The sequence below is a fragment of the Pogoniulus pusillus genome, chromosome 25 (assembly GCF_015220805.1).
Source record: "Pogoniulus pusillus isolate bPogPus1 chromosome 25, bPogPus1.pri, whole genome shotgun sequence".
Taxonomy (NCBI): domain Eukaryota; kingdom Metazoa; phylum Chordata; class Aves; order Piciformes; family Lybiidae; genus Pogoniulus; species Pogoniulus pusillus.
The window spans coordinates 16,907,165-16,926,930 of record NC_087288.1 but is presented as its reverse complement, the minus strand read 5'-3'; the positions used below and the strand labels follow the sequence as shown (position 1 = coordinate 16,926,930).

General features: G+C 47.8%; 1 protein-coding gene across 2 annotated transcripts in view; it reads left to right on the top strand.

Moving 5' to 3' along the window:
- SUSD4 (sushi domain containing 4) overlaps window positions 1-19,451 on the top strand; it is a 127,309-nt gene extending 107,858 nt beyond the window's left edge. Inside the window, exons 6-9 of one of the 2 annotated variants that reach the window (XM_064164569.1) lie at window positions 10,571-10,762; window positions 12,516-12,660; window positions 16,150-16,532; window positions 17,860-19,451. In XM_064164569.1, the coding sequence (XP_064020639.1) occupies window positions 10,571-10,762; window positions 12,516-12,660; window positions 16,150-16,532; window positions 17,860-18,302 (1,163 nt within the window). In that variant the 3' untranslated portion in view covers window positions 18,303-19,451. Of the gene's footprint in view, window positions 1-10,570; window positions 10,763-12,515; window positions 12,661-16,149; window positions 16,533-17,857 lie in introns of both variants that reach the window. The other variant, XM_064164570.1, reaches the window with a different exon arrangement.
- Window positions 19,452-19,766: the final 315 nt, after the last annotated feature.

Below are 19,766 nucleotides of genomic sequence, written 5' to 3'. Positions count from 1 at the left end.
TCAAAACAAAGTAGCTTTAACTTTCTAACCAACTTTGCTTAGGCTATTTTGAGGGAAAGCTTCAGAAATCTCCATCCTTACCTAAGACTCACTAATACCAGAGACAGTGATTGACACTGAGCTATATACATTTGATAAACTGTGTCCACAAACCATTTTCAGTTCCTGATGGGCCACAGAGCCATATATTGAGAAAAAAAGCTACAAGTCAGCCTGCAATCAGTTCATGCTCAGGTGTCAAAATAAAGTAAGCAACCCTAAGCCTGAGATGCTGCACACTGGTGCCAATGGATTGCTCTCTGTGTTTCTTTTGTTGACATTGAATCATAGAATCATAGAATCAACCAGGTTGGAAGAGACCTCCGAGATCATCCAGTCCAACCTATCCCCCAGCCCTAGTCAGTCAACCAGACCATGGCACTAAGTGCCTCAGCCAGGCTTGGCTTCAACACCTGCAGGGATGGTGACTCCACCACCTCCCTGGGCTGGTATGATTTACCTGTTTCACATCCAGCCTAGACCTGCCCTGGCACAACTTGAGACTGTGTCCCCTTGTCCTATTGCTGGTTTTCTGGCAGAAGAGCCCAACCCCACCTGGCTACAGCCTCCCTTCAGGTAGTTGTAGACAGCAATGAGCTCTGCCCTGAGCCTCCTCTTCTGCAGGCTGCACACCCCCAGCTCCCTCAGCCTCTCCTCATAGGGTTTGTGTTCCAGGCCCCTCACCAGCTTTGTTGCCCTTCTCTGGACACCTTCCAGCACCTCAACATCTCTCTTGAATTGAGGGGCCCTAAATTTACCTAAATTCCAACATGACAGACTGATGTGTATCCTCAGGGAAGTTAATGTTGATGCAGCAGATCTCCAACAGAGAAAAATCCTGTAGAGGGAGCAAAGGGCAGCAATACAAGGTGGCTGTGAAACGCTGTGGTATTAAGAAATTAAGAGAGGTAGATAGCAGGATTCTGGTCTGTGTTTACACCTCCTCAGCTTGCGGGAAGCGGAGAGAGTAAATGAAATGCTGCTCAACTGTCAAAGAGGTCATCCAAGTTAACTGAGTTAAAAATGTAAGACATATTGATAGCCTTGTTTTTAATAGCTCTGACTAGAGTGGCATTTCAGAATATATTCACTGCCTACAGCAATACTTTCTGCAACTCAGGAACACAGCCAGCAATAAATACTCCAACTGCAGCAGGCAACGGGATTTTAAGCACCTTTATTTGGGCTGCTGCCCAAGTGACACCTTTAGCCTGCTGACCAAAGGATGAAATAGGCTTTTAGCACTTCACCCTGGAGGTGATCAAGTCAAAAGCAAGGGGGAAGTATAGGCTGGATGTTAGGAGGAAGTGCTTCACAGAGAGGGTGATTGGCATTGGAATGGGCTGCCCAGGGAGGTGGTGGAGGCACCAGCCCTGGAGGTGTTCAAGCCAAGCCTGGCTGAGGCACTTAGTGCCATGGTCTGGTTGACTGGCTAGGGCTGGGTGCTAGGTTGGACTGGATGATCTTGGAGGTCTCTTCCAACCTGGTTGATTCTATGATTCTATCTTAGCATTAAGATCAGTGTTTCACAGGCTGCTATGTTGGTAACAGCAGGGTTGCTGAGGATGAGTGTGAATGTGCTGTGATGCTCCTGCAGGAGCTCAGCAGACTGGAACTGCAAAACAGGCTCTGCAGTTTGTGACTCCAGTAACAGGGAAGCTCTGTACACAAGCAGTGGTTGCAAACCACCTTCTGTTTCCATTTAGGAATCAGCAAATGTCAAACTATTACTGAAACAGGCTTGAAACTAGTTTCATACTGTTTTGGTCAGGCTCAAACAGCTGGGGTCAGCGATAGCAATTTTCATCAGGGTGGTGCTTGTCAAAGGCAGGCCAGAAAAGTAGTTTTTCTTTTCACATTTATTTCTTCATTTCACACATCACAGGAGGTGAAAAGTACTTCTCACTGAGTGCACAAGGCTTACCTTGCCACCATAGCTGGTAGAGAATTACCCACAGGTGATTATTGTCTAGGGGTACAGCGAGCGGCATGGAGGCATGAAGCCTGCAGTGTATGCTCCTAGCTGCATGAGCATTGACTTCATAGAATCATAGAATCAACCAGGTTGGAAGAGACCTCCAAGATCACCAATTCCAACCTAGCACCCAGCCCTATCCAATCAACCAGACCATGGCACTAAGTGCCTCATCCAGTCTTTTCTTGAACACTTCCAGGCACGGTGCCTCCACCACCTCCCTGGGCAGCCCATTCCAATGCCAATCACTCTCTCTGCCAACAACTTCCTCCTAACATCCAGCCTAGACCTACCCTGGCACAACTTGAGACTGTGTCCCCTTGTTCTATTGCTGGTTACCTGGGAGAAGAGGCCACCCCCCACCTGGCTACAATGTCCCTTCAGGTAGTTGTAGACAGTAACAAGATCACCCCTGAGCCTCCTCTTCTCCAGGCTGCACACCCCCAGCTCCCTCAGCCTCTCATCACAGGGCTGTGCTCCAGGCCCCTCACCAGCTTTGTTGCCCTTCTCTGGACATCTTCCAGCACCTCAACATCCTTCTTGAATTGAGGGGCCCAGAACTGGACACAGCACTCAAGGTGTGGTCTGACCAGTGCTGAGTACAGGGGCAGAATAACCTCCCTTGTCCTACTGGCCACACTGTTCCTGATGCAGGCCACGATGCCATTGGCTCTCTTGGCCACCTGGGCACACTGCTGGCTCATCTTCAGCCTACTATCTATCAGTACTCCCAGGTCCCTTTCCTCCTGACTGCTCTCCAGCCACTCTGTCCCCAGCCTGTAGTGCTGCTTGGGGTTGTTGTGGGCAAAGTGCAGAACCCTGCACTTGGCCTTGTTCAATCTCATCCCATTGGCCTCTGCCCACCCATCCAGCCTGGCCAGGTCCCTCTGCAGGGCTCTCCTACCTTCCAACAGATCAACACCTGCTCCTAGCTTGGTGTCATCTTGCTGAATGGCCCGGAATAGGTTGGTTAACTGCTGGCTGTTTTCAGAAGAAAATGTGTAAGTGGCATTATGAAGGCTAAGTAAGTAAGAAAGGGTAAGATTGAAAAGAATTTGGGGATTATTGGCTGAGAATTCAATACTTTTTAGTAATTCTTGCTGTAGGCTTTGAAGAAAGAAGTTTGCTGGCAATTTCAGAGCTAAAAGTAAGCAGGAAAAGCCTGAATGAGGCACTTGGGTTAGCTCTTAACTTTTCAGTGAGGTGTGATCAGTCACACTTCCTGGGGAAGTATAGGCTGGATGTTAGGAGGAAGTTGTTGGCAGAGAGAGTGATTGGCATTGGAATGGGCTGCCCAGGGAGGTGGTGGAGTCACCATCCCTGGAGGTGTTCAAGCAGAGCCTGGATGAGGCACTTAGTGCCATGGTCTGGTTGACTGGCTAGGGCTGGGTGCTAGGTTGGCCTGGATGATCTTGGAGGTCTCTTCCAACCTGTTTGATTCTATGATTCATTAAGTTATGTCTACTGTCAGGCTTAATAGGAATTACTTTATATATCATTGCTCAAAGAGTTGCTTGCACTAAACTCTTTATTCTGGTATTATTATTATGGGTGCTCTTGTTTTGCTGTGGGAATGTGTAATCAGAAGAGTTCCTCAAAGCAAGTCTTCACTTTCAAAAGACAAACTCAATGGCCTCAAAGACTTTCCAGTGCAGATATAATATGCACTAAGTCTTTCTTCACACTAGCAGCACTGTTCATTGTAGGAAAGTATCCTTAAGCTGATAGTCAGGAGAAATGCAAAGTTCCTCTAGTAATGCTTCCTGCTCTGCTCAGGTTTTTGAAGGATGTCATTAGAATGAAATTCTCACTAAGCAGCTGTTAAAACATCTGTTTTAACAGGACCTACTGTAAAGCAAACTGGTTTGCTACTTCCTTCCTTTTACCAACTTCTTAATGCCTTCTTCAAGGTGGATGTCAGTGGTTGAGTCCAACAGGTTTTTTTTCCATCCTACTTACAGTACTTGGACAACCTAAAGGCAATTTTCAGTCTTCAATTTTGACATTAAAATACTTTTTTTCCCCTTTAACATTACAATAAATTGAAAGCTAAGTATAGAATGGATGTATATATATATTTAAAGTGTAAAAGTAATTTCCTATGCCTCCTCTTCTTCCTTTGAGATCTCTGTGCCCAAACATGTGTTGGTATGAAGGCAACACATAGAAAAGGATCCTTACTGAGGCCCCAGAAGTCAGCCAGTAAAGATTTAGAGCTAGCATCAGGCTACCCTAGATGGATAGAGTCAGATCTGCTGGAGTGTATACTGCTGCCATCTCATGGAGCAAATCATGGCTCACATTTAGCATTGAATCATAGAATCAGTCAGGGTTGGAAGCGACCACAAGGATCAGCCAGTTCCAATCCCCCTGACATGCCCAGGGACACCCTACCCTAGAGCAGGCTGCACACAGCCTCAGCCAGCCTGGCCTTGAACACCTCCAGCCATGGGGCCTCAACCACCTCCCTGGGCAGCCCATTCCAGCCTCTCACCACTCTCATGATGAGGAACTTCCTCATCACGTCCAGCTTGAGCCTACCCATCTCCAGCTTTGCTCCATTCCCCCTACTCCTGTCACTCCCTGAGAGCCTAAAAAGTCCCTCCCCAGCTTTTTGTGGGCTCCCTTCCGATCCTGGAAGGCCACAAGAAGGTCACCTGGGAGCCTCCTCTTCTCCAGCCTGCACAGCCCCAACTCTTTCAGTCTGTGCTCACAGCAGAGCTGCTGCAGCCCTCTGAGCATCCCTGTGGCCCTTCTCTGGGCACACTCCAGCATCTCAACATACGTCTTGTAGTAGGGTCCCCAGAACTGGACACAGTACTCCAGGTGGGGTCTCAGCAGAGCACAGCAGAGGGGGAGAATCACCTCCCTGGCCCTGCTGGCCACACTTCTCCTGATGGAGCCCAAACTCTGCTTGGCTTTCTGGGCTGCAAGTGCACACTGCTGGCTCCTGTTGAGCTTCTGGTCCACCAGCACTCCCAAGTCCCTCTCCTCAGGGCTGCTCTCCAGCCAGCCACTGCCCAGCCTGCATTTGTGCTTGGCATTGCCTCAGCCCAGATGCAGGACTGGCAGTCATGGTTGCAATGCAGTTACCAGAAGACAAGCGTCCAGATTTCTGGTGTTAATTAGTGTCCTGATATGTACAAGAATGACAAGTGAGGGTATGAGAAGCTCTTGTTCTCTTCCAGCTTGTGCTCAAGCCAGACAGTGTGTCCACCTCTCTGATCACTATCTTGTACAACACAGTAGCATTTTTTATCTGTATTTTTCTCACCATGAAGTCTCATTTCAATCTTTCCCCATCTTTTGCATAATGAACAGACATTCATGATGTTGGAAGAAACATCATTTTTGATCAGGTGCAGATATCCCTACCTCTGTCCATCCCTGTGTCAAACAGAAAATGGTTGGGCTTCCACTCAGTCATTCTAACCCACCTAAGTCACACACACACAGTATCACCAAGGTTGGAAGAGACCTCACAGATCATCAAGTCCAACCCTTTACCACAGAGCTCAAGGCTAGACCATGGCACCAAGTGCCACGTCCAACCCTGCCTTGAACAGCTCCAGGGACGGCGACTCCACCACCTCCCCGGGCAGCCCATTCCAGTGTCCAATGACTCTCTCAGGGAAGAACTTTCTCCTCACCTCCAGCCTAAATTTCCCCTGGTGCAGCCTGAGGCTGTGTCCTCTTGTTCTGGTGCTGGCCACCTGAGAGAAGAAAGCAACCTCCTCCTGGCTAGAACCACCCTTCAGGTGGTCAGCAACTCATGTCCTACATGAAAGGCAGACTAGTAGCTAGAGCAAAAAAATACACTATGAAAACAGTCAAAGATGGAAAGTAAGCTTCTTGCTTACTTCTACCCCATTTTTAGGTGCCCTGTATTACAAGACATTTCTGCTTTTACTTTTTGGCTCATGCACAAAACCTGACTAAATTACTTCCCACCTACTTTAACCAAAGTCTAAACTGGCTTGCCATTGAACTGATTGACTGAAAAGAACATTTTGAGCACTACAAATAATCTGTAACTCCACTGTTATCTTTCTGCCAGTGGCTTTTAAAAAGTGACCTGCCAACTTTATTCTGGGCCATCACATTAATTGTGAATATGCTCATGCCAAAGAATCATTTCTCCCTCCTAGAGTTCCTGTGTCAACAGTGCAGAATTACTGCAGCATCCTCTGGGCAGAGCTTAAAAAGCTGCTTGAGCATAATTGGTAGGAACATTTACTGGGTGAACCACATTTATACCTCCAGTGTCCGGGCAGTCACAGTATCACAGTATCACAGTATCACACTATCAACAAGGTTGGAAGAGACCTCATAGATCATCAAGTCCAAGGGATGCAGTTGTTGGACTGCAGTGGCTGTGTTGGAGGGGGCACACTGTGGGACAGACCTGCCTTTGCCTTTGCTCCAAGCCACTGTGTGCCAGGGCTTGTAACAAAAGGCTTCATAGTCACCATTCCTGGAGGTGTTCAAGCAAAGCCTGGATGAGGCACTTAGTGCCATGGTCTAGTTGACTGGATAGAGCTGGGGGTAGGTTGGAATGGATGATCTTGGAGGTCTCTTCCCACCTAGTTGATTCTATGATTCTCCAGGTTTTAAGCTTTTCCTGAAGGTGTTAATCTTTCATTACAATCAGTTAAAGCAGAATGCCCACAGATGATCTCAGAGGAGAGCCTTTAGCTCCAGCAGCTCCTATAAGCAGCCAGGGAAGTCCATCAAATCAAGAATTCCTCCCTTCAGCTTCCTTGAGTAACAGGCTCCTCAAGCATCCTGGAAGGGATTTGCTCACCATATAAACACATCTGTTCTTTCTTTATGATGAATGATTCAGCTTCCAGCTGAGAATGCTGAGCTGTAAAGTTCCTGTAATTCCCCACAGACTGTAAGAGTTTGTGGCCAATTGCTCTAGAAAGGCAGACCCAGACACCCAGGATCATGTGCTGCAGAACCACCAGCAGACACTACACTGTCTCAGTTACATCTATCCCCTCTGAGAGGCTCCAAATATGAGGACAGGACACATACATGTGGTCTTTTAACGTTGGCTGTCAGAAAATACTACTGCATGTTGTAACTGGTGCATTAGAGTCTCAAAAGCCTTATGAAATGAAGATGCTGAAAGCCACTGGTAGGAAAGATTTGGTGCTGTATTTAAGGACAACACCTAGGGCTTTTTTTTTCAAGCTGTGAGAACTTCCTGAAGTAGGATTAATTTGTTTACACTGGCAGCCTGGATTTGTGCTTGGCATTGCCTCGACCCAGATGCAGGACCTTGCACTTGGTTTGTTGAACCTCCTGAGGTTGGCTTGTGCCCACCTCTGCAGCCTGTCCAGGTCCCTCTGGATGGATCCCTGCCCTCCAGCCTGGCTGCTGCACCACACAGCTTGGTGTGATCAGCAAACTTGCTGAGGCTGCACTTAATGCCTCTGTCCATGGCACTGACAAAGATGTTGAACAAGTCTGGTCCCAGGACTGATCCCTGAGGGACTCCACTTGTCCCTGGCCTCCACTTAGCCATGAAGCCACTGACAGCCACTCTTTGGGTGCAGCTATCAAGCCAGTTCTTCATCCATCCAGTGGTGCACCCAACACACCCATGTGTCATCAGCTTCTGTTCAGTTAGCTCTGCTCAAACCCCAGCAAGCATTCCTCTTTCTTGTGGGCCCAGATGTGAATATCACATCAAAATATCAAGGATGTGAATTTTGATGTGAATGACTTGCTCTGATTTCAAGTTATTCTTAAGCCTTGCCAGTGAAAATTGCAAACAGAACTCTTGTCTCCAGGGGACAGGGAACAGACATCACCACACGTTGTAATCAGCCTCTCTTGAAGATTCATTTAATATCTTGTGTATTTCTTTTTCAATATATGAAATGCATTATTCATGTAACAAGATTCACAGAGAGAAGCAGCTGAATTGTAATTTCAGTGAAGATTCTTCTTCCCAGAGATGGCATTTTCATGATTTAAATCAATGCAAGAGGTCTGGCCTGCATGAAGGATGCATGAAGTGAAGGCAACAGCCTGCAGATGGGGCACTGAGCCAGTTAGTTCCTGCCTCTGAAGGGAAATAAAACAAGCCATCCAGCAATTGAAGCTCTTTTTTTGGGTCACTATGCAGTTATTTGAAACATCATTACTTTCTGGAGGTGTCTTTTCCCTCCATGTCAGAAGCACTTAGGAAAACAGTGATTGACTAATGCTTACTCAGTGGAAAGGTCTCCTCTGCCATAAAATTGCTGCTTGTGAGCTGCTTTCCTCACTGCTCTTTCCAGAGAGTGCACCCTGGGTTCTCCACCGAGCTCATCTGCCCAGCCTTGTGAGAGGACTTCTTTTAGTTTCCACATGTTTATGTTGCAATTCTCTCTTATTTACCTAACCCTGTGTACACCACTGCACTCAGCACAGGCTCAGCCTCTGTTGTGTCTTCATAGAATCATAGAATCAACCAGGTTGGAAGAGACCTCCAAGATCATCCAGGCCAACCTAGCACCCAGCCCTAGCCAATCAACCAGACCATGGCACTAAGTGCCTCAGCCAGGCTTTGCTTCAACACCTCCAGGGATGGTGACTCCACCACCTCCCTGGGCAGCCCATTCCAATGCCAATCACTCTCTCTGCCAACAACTTCCTCCTAACATGCAGCCTAGACCTCCCCTGGCACAACTTGAGACTGTGTCCCCTTGTTCTGTTGCTGGGTGCCTGGGAGAAGAGACCAACCCCACCTGGCTACAGCCTCCCTTCAGGTAGTTGTAGACAGCAATGAGCTCTGCCCTGAGCCTCCTCTTCTGCAGGCTGCACACCCCCAGCTCCCTCAGCCTCTTCTCATAGGCTTTGTGTTCCAGGCCCCTCACCAGCTTTGTTGCCCTTCTCTGGACACCTTCCAGCACCTCAACATCTCTCTTGAATTGAGGGGCCCAGAACTGGACACAGCACTCAAGGTGTGGCCTGAGCAGTGCTGAGTACAGGGGCAGAATAACCTCCCTTGTCCTGCTGGCCACACTGTTCCTGATGCAGGCCAGGATGCCATTGGGTCTCTTGGCCACCTGGGCACACTGCTGGCTCATCTTCAGCTGCTATCTACCAGTACCCCCAGGTCCCTTTCCTCCTGGCTGCTCTCAGCCACTCTGTCCCCAGCCTGTAGTGCTGCTTGGGGTTGCTGTGGCCACAGTGTAGGACCCTGCACTTGGCCTTGTTCAATCTCATCCCATTGGCCTCTGCCCACCCATCCAGCCTGGCCACATCCCTCTGCAGGGCTCTTCTACCTTCCAGCAGATCAGCACCTGCTCCTAGCTTGGTGTCACCTGCAACCTTACTGATGCTGGACTCAATCCCCTCATCCAGATCATCAGTAAAGATGCTGAACAGGACTGGGCCCAGCACTGACCCCTGGGGCACACTACTGGTGCCAGCTGCCAGCTGGATGTGGCACCATTCACCACCCCTCTCTGGGCTCTGCCATCCAGCCAGTTCTTGATCCAGCACAGAGAGAATCTGTCCAAGCCATGAGCTGCCAGCTTTTAAGACCTCACTCCACCAGTGGTCCCCCTGAGATGAGTTGGGCCATTCAGAGATAACACAAAGAACACTGGCAGAGCTTTTTGACGGGTGGTCCTCCACTCCGTGTGGCACCAGTACAACCAGTCTTACACCAGTATGATGCATAAAGTCAAATACCCTTTACTGCAGCTAAAAGTGATGCTTATATAGCCAGCTAATGCAACATGTATAAATCTGATAGGTTACATAGCAGATTATGGGCTGTCCACATGCCTAGAGGCAGATCTGCCTGACCAGCCCCCCCTAATCCCCTTTGCACAGCCAACTACAGCTAACTTTGCAGCTTCTCTGCCAGCCTTCTCAAGGTTACTTTCCCTGCAGCTGTGCTTCCTTATCAGTATGGCTTAACATTACCCTTCCTGCTCTCCTTCTTTCAGACTGCTCAGTTCTGCCCAAACCCCAACAGTTTATGAGCTCAGCTTAATAATATTACAGTGCTGTAAGTGCTTAAGCAATGTGAAGTGCTGTGGTGTGCTGTGCCTTTCTAGCAGCATGGTTAATGGCAATTTAGTTTTTAAAGTGAATATTTAGAAATGTAATTAGTGCACAGGACCATTTAGTCATGCAAATGAAACAAACAAACGAAAAATAGGATATTACAACTTAATTTGAGATGCTTCATAAGGAGAGAAGTTCTCTTTTGACTGTCTCCCTTCATGCTCATATAACCATCTTATAGCTTATACTCCCATTTTGTCTTCCTCTTGACTTGCCCTGGCCCAAGAGGTTAGAAAGCTCCCTAGATCCTGTCTCTCAGGCCTTTAAAGAAGCAGGTGACAGCAGAACTTGCTGGTGTTGATGAGAACCAAAACAACTTGCCAGCATCCATGGTCTAGTACAGCTGAGTATAACCCAAAACTGCAGGAAGCCTGAAAGGGAGTCTGAAGTATGCCCTGTGCATTTTGACAGTGAAGCTAGTCAGTGGTGAGTTGCTGGAATTAATGTCTTCATCCTTTTCTCTTTGTTTCTTTGCCCAAGTTTGTCCACTACCTCCAATGGTGAGCCATGGAGACTACATCTGCCACCCACGGCCCTGCGAGCGTTACAACCATGGGACGGTGGTGGAGTTTTACTGTGATCCTGGGTACACCCTCACCAACGACTACAAGTACATCACCTGTCAGTATGGAGAGTGGTTTCCCTCCTACCAGGTGTACTGTGTCAAAACAGGTAAGGGAGAAGCAATGCGTTACTCTGATCCTCTTTATCATCCCCTCGTTTTTAGACCAAATCCAGCCATAGAATGGGCTGGGTTGGAAGGGATCTCCAACAGTCATCCAGTCCAACCCCCTCTGCAGTAAGCAGGGGCATCCTTCACTAGATCATGTTGCACAGAGCCTCACTTGGAATATCCCCAGGGATGGGGCCACAAACACCTCCCTGGGCAACCTGTTCCAGTGTTCCACTATCCTCAGGGTAGAAAACCTGTTCCTAACATCTGACCTAAATCTGTTCTTCTCTAGTTTGAAACCATTGCCCCTTAGAATCATAGAATCAACCAGGTTGGAAGAGACCTCCAAGATCATCCAGGCCAACCTAGCACCCAGCCCTAGCCAGTCAACCAGACCATGGCACTAAGTGCCTCAGTCAGGCTTTGCTTGAACACCTCCAGGGATGGTGACTCCACCACCTCCCTGGGCAGCCCATTCCAATGCCAATCACTCTCTCTGCCAACAACTTCCTCCTAACATCCAGCCTGGTACAACTTGAGACTGTGTCCCCTTCTTTTATTGCTGGTTGTCTGGGAGAAGAGACCAACCCCCACCTGGCTACAACCTCTCTTGTCCTACCAAATGGTGAACTTCACCTGTTAAGTGATGAATATTGATTTTAAGATGCTATTACTTTTAGTACCCTTTCAAGATCCTAAATGATCCTAAGCCATTTCAGTTTCACCACGAGAACAGTTAAACATTGGAATAATCTCCCAAGGGAAGTAGTGAAGTCCCCAGCATTGGACAGTTTTAAGACTTGAGTGTTGGGCCAGCAAGGTTGGACCAGATGACCTTTGAGGTCGCTTCCAGCCTGGCACTCTATGATTCTGTGATTCAATTGTTAGCTCTTCAAATTATATTTTTGCATCTTCTAGATATTTTTATATGTATAGAAGCTAAGTTGGCCAGCAGGACGAGGGAGGTTATTATTGTGCCCCTGTATTCAGCACTGGTCAGGCCACACCTTGAGTGCTGTGTCCAGTTCTGGGCTCCTCAATTCAAGAGAGATGTTGAGGTACTGGAATGTGTCCAGAGAAGGGCAACAAAGCTGGTGAGGGGCCTGGAACACAAAGCCTATGAGGAGAGGCTGAGGGAGCTGGGGGTGTGCAACCTAGAGGAGAGGAGGCTCAGGGGTGACCTCATTGCTGTCTACAACTACCTGAAGGGAGGCTGTAGCCAGGTGGGGTTGGTCTCTTCTGCCAGGCAACCAGCAACAGAAGAAGGGGACACAGTCTCAAGCTGTGCCAGAGGAGGTCTAGGCTGGATGTTAGGAGGAAGTTCCTGGCAGAGAGCGTGATTGGCATTGGAATGGGCTGCCAAGGGAGGTGGTCGAGTTGCCATCCCTGGAGGTGTTCAAGAAAAGCCTGGCTGAGGCACTTAGTGCCATGGTCTGGTTGACTGGCTAGGGCTGGGTGTTAGGTTGGACTGGATGATGTTGGAGGTCTCTTCCAACCTGGTTGATTCTCTGATTCTATGATTAAGGTCATGGTTGCACATATAAAAGAAGGGGGAAAACCAAGGTGCAGCCCTTGCAGCAGAGCTTTGTGTTCAGCCTGCTTTTGGCATGCAGCATTGGTATCATGTGTTTTTACAATGGATTGATAAAAGATGCTTTGCCCTAACTGGCACTTCTGAGTATTAAACTATTAATCCAAAATAACAACAGCAATAATAAAGCACAACTCTTGTATTGCCTTATTGTGTTACAGAACAGACCTGGCCAAGCACCCAGGAGACCCTCCTGACTACGTGGAAAATAGTGGCATTCACTGCTACCAGTGTTTTATTAGTACTGCTGCTGGTGATTTTAGCCAGGATGTTCCAGACCAAATTTAAGACACATTTCCTTCCAAGGTTTGTACTCTTTTCTTTTGAAGATTAAGGGCTTTGATTCAGTTTTCACATTAATCACTCCTTGCTGAGGAGATGGAGCAGCACACGAGCCTTGCAGATAAGCTTCTGCTCTGAGTGGGAGCCTCACAACTGCCGGTGAGGGAAGGGCACTCCTCAGCAGCCCTTTCTGCAACTGAGATAAAGAACAGAGTTTGCCAGATGGACTTGGGGAACAGTTGTAGCTCTGCTACTGAGAAGTGGTGCTCCTGCATGTGAAAATAGCTGACAATATTTTTAAATGCCTATTTTCAGGTGCTGGGGGAGCTGAATTTTCTTGACACTGTAGACTTAGTAAGGTAAAGAAAGGCTCTCACTTTTTTTCCCCAGTTCCTCCTATGGACATATTTGTATTAAAGGTTTGCTTCCCCTGTATGAGTATTATTTTCACCACCATCTGTGAACATCTCCTACATCTTCTGGAAGGGAAGAGGGTTATCAGGAGTAGTCAGCATGGATTTACCAAGGGGAAGTCACATTTAACTAACCTGATAGCATTCTATGATGCTGTAACTGAATGGGTAGATTCAGGGACAGCAGTGGATGTAGTCTACCTTGACCTTAGCAAGGCCTTTGACACCATCTCCCATGACATTTTAGTGAGCAAGATGAAGAAGCGTGGGATGGAAGAGCAGACGGTGAGGTGGGTTAGGAACTGCTTGCAAGAGAGAGTTCAGAGGGTGGTGATCAATGGGGCCAGGTCCAGCTGGAGAGCTGTGACCAGTGGTGTCCCCCAGGGATCAGTGCTGGGGCCAGTCCTGTTCCACATCTTCATCAATGACACTGATGAGGGCACAGACAGACAGACAGAGTCTGCTCAGCAAGTTTGCTGATGACACCAAGCTGGGAGGCTTGGCTAAGACAGCTGCAGGCTGTGCTGCCATCCAGAGAGACCTGGGCAGACTGAGAGCTGGGCACAGAGGAACCAGATGAGGTTCAACAAGGACAACTGCAGAGTCCTGCATCTGGGGAGGAATAATAAACTGCAGCAGTAGAGGCTGGGAGGTGACTGCTGGAGAGCAGCCCTGTGGAGAGGGAGCTGGGGGTGCTGGTGGCTAACAAGTTCCCCATGGCACAGCAATGTGCCCTTGTGGCCAAGAAGGCCAATGGGATCCTGGGGTGTATTAGGAGGATGTGTCCAGCAGATCAAGGGAGGTTCTTCTCCCCCTCTACTCAGCCCTGCTGAGACCTCATCTTGAATACTGTGTTCAGTTTTGGGCTCCTCAGTTGAAGAGGGACAGGGATCTGCTGGAGAGGATCCAGCGGAAGGCTACGAGGATGATGAGGGGACAGGAGGGCATGGCTGATGAGGAGAGGCTGAGGGCCCTGGGGCTGCTTAGTCTGGAGAAGAGAAGACTTAGAGGGGATAGGATAATTAAGTATCTGAAGGTTGCCAGGAGCAGGGGGACAGGCTCTGCTCACTGCTCTCTGGGATAGGACAAGGAGCAATGGGTGTAAGTTGCAGCACAGGAGGTTCTGCCTCAACACAAGGGGGAACTTCTTTACTGTAAGGGTCACAGAGCACTGGAACAGGCTCCCCAGAGAGGCTGTGGAGTCTCCTTCTCTGGAGCCTTTGGAGGCCTGTCTGGATGTGTTCCTGTGTGATCTGTGTTAGATAGGATTGTCCTGCTCTGGCAGGGGGGTTGGACTGGATGATCTCCTTGGGTCCCTTCCAACCCCTAACATCCTCTGACACTGTGATCTTCCTTTATTTCCATTAATATGAGCCATGAGCATTTGTCATTAATTTTCACTGCACTCCTCATAAGTCAGGTAAGTGGGTGTTGTTATTACTATCATTATCACCTTCCAACTGAACAAATAAGGTAGGCATGCTGAGTTGTAGGCAAAGCCAGTACCATATTGAGCTTTAGACTTGTGTATAGTTTGCAAGTTGCTAAGTTTGCTATGGACCTTGAACGTGTGATCCCTCCTTTCCTGTGCTGGGTCACTCTTGTGTCTTTGTTCTACCACATACAGAAAGGAGAGGTGAAAAACCTGTGTGTCATTAAACTTGCCCCCATTCCAATGCACCAGAAAAGGACTTGTTAAATAGACACATGCAGGTAAAAGTGCTCAGATTCTATAAGGAATGTGTAGATTTGCATACATATACATGTGCATATATACAGTGTGTGAGGAGTAATCTGCAGACCCATATACATACACATTTGCATGTAAACCTAGGGAGATCTCTGGGGTAGTGTGTTTCACTGTGGATAGCTTTACAGCCTGTCCTTGTCTGGCTTATTGAAAGGCATTTTACAAGGGCTTGTAGCAATAGGATGAGAGGGAAGAGCTTTAAGCTGGAAGAGGGGAGATTTAGACTGGGTATTAGGAAGAAATTCTTTACAGTGAGGGTGGTGAGACACTGGAACAGCTTCCCCAGGGAGGTTGTGGATGCTCCCTCCCTGGAGGTGTTCAAGGTCACAATGGACAAGGCCTTGAGCAAGCAGTTGTAGTGGAAGATGACCCTGCCCATGGCAGGAGGAGGTTCTATGAATCTAGGAAATTGCTTTCTGTCCTCTCCTTTTCAGGTGTTTTCATGTCCCAGAGGTGCCTGGGTCCTGCCAGGACTATACTGTGATTTAATTGGCTAGAAAACAGTTACTCGAGGGTTTAACAGAGCTTCTGAATTAATAGAAATGTTCAGCTTAAAAAATAAACCAGTTTAGTACTGGTTAAGGAAACCTTCATCTTTTTTAAGCCAGACCTGAAGGAGGCTACAAATCTGGCAGCCAAAGTCCTGTCATTCAGTAGCAGTCATCTCAGTGCCTGTTTACATGGGCTGTAAACATTTCTGTGGTCTAGCACATCCCTTTCCAGGGGGTCAGACACTACATCTGTGATCTTACCTCCATGACACATGCTGTGCACAGCACAGCAAATGGCACTTGTCTCCTCTTCTAAGTACTTCTTTTCCTTCCCTCTCACAATTGCTCTTCATACTCCCTGAAAGCAGCTCGTAGTGAGGTGAGGGTCAGTCTCTTCTCCCTAGTATCACTTGACAATGAGAGGAAATGACCTAAAATTGTTCTGGAGAAGGTTTAGGTTGGATGTTAGGAAAAAGAGTGGTCAGACATCGGAATAGGCTGTCCAGGGAGGTGGTGGAGTCCCTGCTCATGCAGATGCTCAAGAAGCGTGTGGGCACGGCACTTCAGGACGTGGTTTAATGGCCACGGTGGTCCCAGCTTGGTGGTTGGATTTGATGACCTTAGAGGTCTTTTCCAAGCAAAACAATTCTCTGATTCAGTGCTGACTGGTTTAACTCTTGTGATTGTAACAGATGCCACTTGTCAGCCTGAACAGGGTTTTGCAAAACCACAAAGCAAGCACTTCTGTGACTGTTAATGGCCCTGTAGCTTCATTTTGCATGACGAGAAAGTGCCAGGATTACTTAATTGCTCTGACATGCTCCTGCTCTCTGTGGTAACTCATCTGTCTTTGATGTAGAGGCAACCAGGAAGGCTCCATGGGTGACCCTGACTTCGTGGTGGTGGATGGTGTTCCTGTCATGCTGCCTTCCTACGATGAAGCTGTAAGCAGCGGCTTGAATGCTTTGGCACCTGGATACTCAGCTGCCACAGATCAGGGGCATCTTTTGCAGGCAGAAGATCAGAATCCTCCCGCTTACCCTGGCCCCAGGATTGCAGACATGCTGCCTAGTGAATATGAGACCTGTGACAGTAGGTCAGGCTCCTCTGAACTGCTCCAGAGTTTGTACTCACCCCCAGCAGGCCAAGTGGCAGCGCTTGCTGGTTCAGATCGAACTGACATATCCTGCAGCACTGCCACGGAGGCTGTGTCCACCAGTCCACAGATCGATATTGCAGATGGTGAGTCTTGCATAGGTGCAACAGATGAGTCCTGAGCAGAAGCCATTGCTTGTTTGCACTATCAGAGCAAGAACAAACCCAGAGGACTTGCTTGTACTTTCTCCACGTCTCAGTTTGGGCATTCTTCAAACCATGCTACTCCATGGTCACCAAGCTGTGTGTCCACCGCTGCAGACAGCAGCAAAGCTGCCTATCATCTTACCTGTGTTGGTTTGTTCATCTGCTCCTCAACTCCTATGCTCACAATTCCTTCACATGCCATAGCCTTCACAGCAAAGAACTGGATTTTCCCCTTGAAACAGAAAGCAAATGCTGTTTTCATACTCAGCCACAGTGAGCAGGCTTTACTACCAAACTCATCATGTCTGTCTGTACATCTAGCTGCTCAGGCTGTGGCATGTATGCATTAAGCCACGGACATGGGAGCCACAGCATAAGGGGAGCTCAGGCTGTGGCATGTATGCATGTATGCTCTCCCCCATAACTGAGAGCTACTAGGCAAACAGCTGAAGCCCAGTGCCCTAAATTCAGTGTAAATGGAAGTGTGTCCAGAGAAGGGTGATGAGGCTGATGAGAGGCCTTGAGCACAGCCCTACGAGGAGAGGCTGAGGGAGCTGGGATTGGTTAGCCTGGAGGAGGCTCAGGGGTGACCTTAGTGCTGTCTACAACTACCTGAGGGGTGGTTGTAGCCAGGAGGAGGTTGCTCTCTTCTCTCAGGTGGCCAGCACCAGAACAAGAGGACACAGCCTCAAGCTATGCCAGGGGAGATTTAGGCTGGAGGTGAGGAGAAAGTTCTTCCCTGAGAGAGTCATTGGACACTGGAATGGGCTGCCCAGGAGGGTGGTGGAGTCGCCGTCCCTGGAGCTGTTCAAGGCAGGATTGGACGTGGCACTTGGTGCCATGGTCTAGCCTTGAGCTCTGTGGTAAAGGGTTGGACTTGATGATCTGTGAGGTCTCTTCCGACCCTGATGATACTGTGATACTGTGATGATCTTTCTACTTCACAGCACAGCTAAAGAGAGGAGGAAGAAATGATGATAATGCTAGTAGAAGTCCCTGTTTCAGTGATCAGTGTAGCAGAAAGGATGTTTGCATTTAGGTGTTGCGGACCCAACTTGTTTTAGAACACCTGGGTAGTTTCAGTAGGTTAATTTTTACACAGGTGTTGGAGCATTAGTGGGTGTGGCAGTGGTGATCCTGCATGTCTCATTCAGCTCTGTGCAGTGCCCATTTCTGGGTTTGTAGAATGGCTGATACCAATGCCCTGCCAAAAGGCAAGGGGAAGTTACAATCAACAATCAACGCTATTTTCTCTTCTCCCTTAGAGATTCCTTTGATGGAAGAAGCCCCTTAGCCCGCACAGAGACTGCTCTTTGTCGCACTGCACTCTTGGGTGACACAAATCATGAGGATTTAGAGATAGAAAAGACTATCTGTGGCTTCGGGGAGAGTATTTTCCTACTTAGCGATCTTCCTCGCCGCCCCATCACCGGGCTGGGCGAAGACTTAGTCCGCGGCGAGGACAACAGCGACAGCGTTCGGCACCGCAGCGGTTTTATGAATGAATCCTGGGGATTTGCTGAGAGCAGAGGTAGAAGAAGAACAGTGGCTTCTAAAGAAATGAAATGTGTATCTGCGTCGCAGAAAGTCATGTGTAAAGAACTGCTATCGGATTTTGATCCTAGCTGCCTCACAAAAAAAAGCATGTCCAAGTATGTAAAGCTGCTTAGAAAGACTGCTTCAGATGATCTACGGACCTCTAGTTTATGAAGAATCCTTAGAGGGTTAAAAGCAAAGAAAAATACAAGTACTGAAATGCACACATAGGGGGAATAAAAAGAGGAAAGATCTTCTTTCCTGTGATAAGTAGGAAAATGTCATCTCCTGCTCCCAAACTCCTGGATGCTGCATGGCAGGTTCAGGATGGCTTTTTCCAGAGCTCCCAGATGCTGTGTGGCAGGTTCAGGGTGCCCCCCTCCCCATCTCAACATCACTTATAGAGGTGTCCTTCTGGATTGCTACAGGTGGCCTTGATTTCTTCAGGACCAGCTGGTTCTGGTTGGGTCAGTGAGACTCTCTTGAAAGCAATGAGCCTAAAGTTTGTCCAGTTCTGGGGTTGCTTTTGTTGATGTTATCTTCTTTTCCTCTTAGCTTTCTTAGGTGTGCCAATATTGAGTCAAACGAAGCACATGGCTCTCTGAGCACTGAGGCTTCTGGAGCTTCCCTGTCCATTTGTGGTCATCTTGCTCAAGTGTGATGGTTGGTCTCCTGTGAAAGCTAACAGAAGGTTGTCCTCCAGATATGGCTTAGTAGCAGTGGTGGGATTGTGAGCTTGAGGCAAGACTTGCTGATCTCAAAGGTCTCTTCCAGCCTCAACAGATCTGTGGTTCCATGATTTTGTTTCAGACCATGTCTGCAGAAAATAGAACAGGAACAATGGGATTCATATATGTATGATAGCAAATATATATAAATATATATAGATATATATTTAAAACCTCTTAAAGAGAAAGATAAAGGAAAGACTTCCAGGTCAGGTAATGATCTGGAGATTTTTTTTTTTTTAAAGGTAAAGCAGAATTTATATCCTAGACAATATTGAAGGTAAAGTATTGATCTTTGTATTTATGCAAGACTTCTGTGACTACATTGCATTTGATAAATCCAGCTATGAGAAAGCTAGAAAATGTTAAAACTATGAACTGTGTGCTTAAGAAATGTTGAACTGCCATGCTTCAACCTTTCTTGGGCTCTTACAAATACATATATATATATATATATACACACATGAGTAATCTACAGTCATAGCCCAGAGCACTGCCTTGTCCTTGTACCTTCTGGTAGTATTCTGAGCCATTATTGTAGAATACTTAAAAAAAAAAACAATAATAAAGTTCAGTTTTGGTTCTTTTGACTTAATCTGATTGTGTGCAGTTGGCCTGGTTTTTGCCTTCCTCACTTGTTTCACCACCTGAAGGCTGAGATGGCAGCAGAACGCCTGCTCTGTGGCATCTTCAGCTTTATATTCGTTACCCAGCTAGAAATGGAGAGAGTGGTTTTGGTTAAGCAGAGCACATGAAATGGGTGCAGTGGTGATGCAGCTTCTGTAGATGCTACACAGCCTCTGTAGAGGCTTTTCTCTCCTCTGCATGAGCCCTCTGCTAAATCCTGTATGTCACCTCTGTGGAGTTAACAGGCTTGTTGTTCTTTTTCAGGAACACTCCAGGCTGTTCC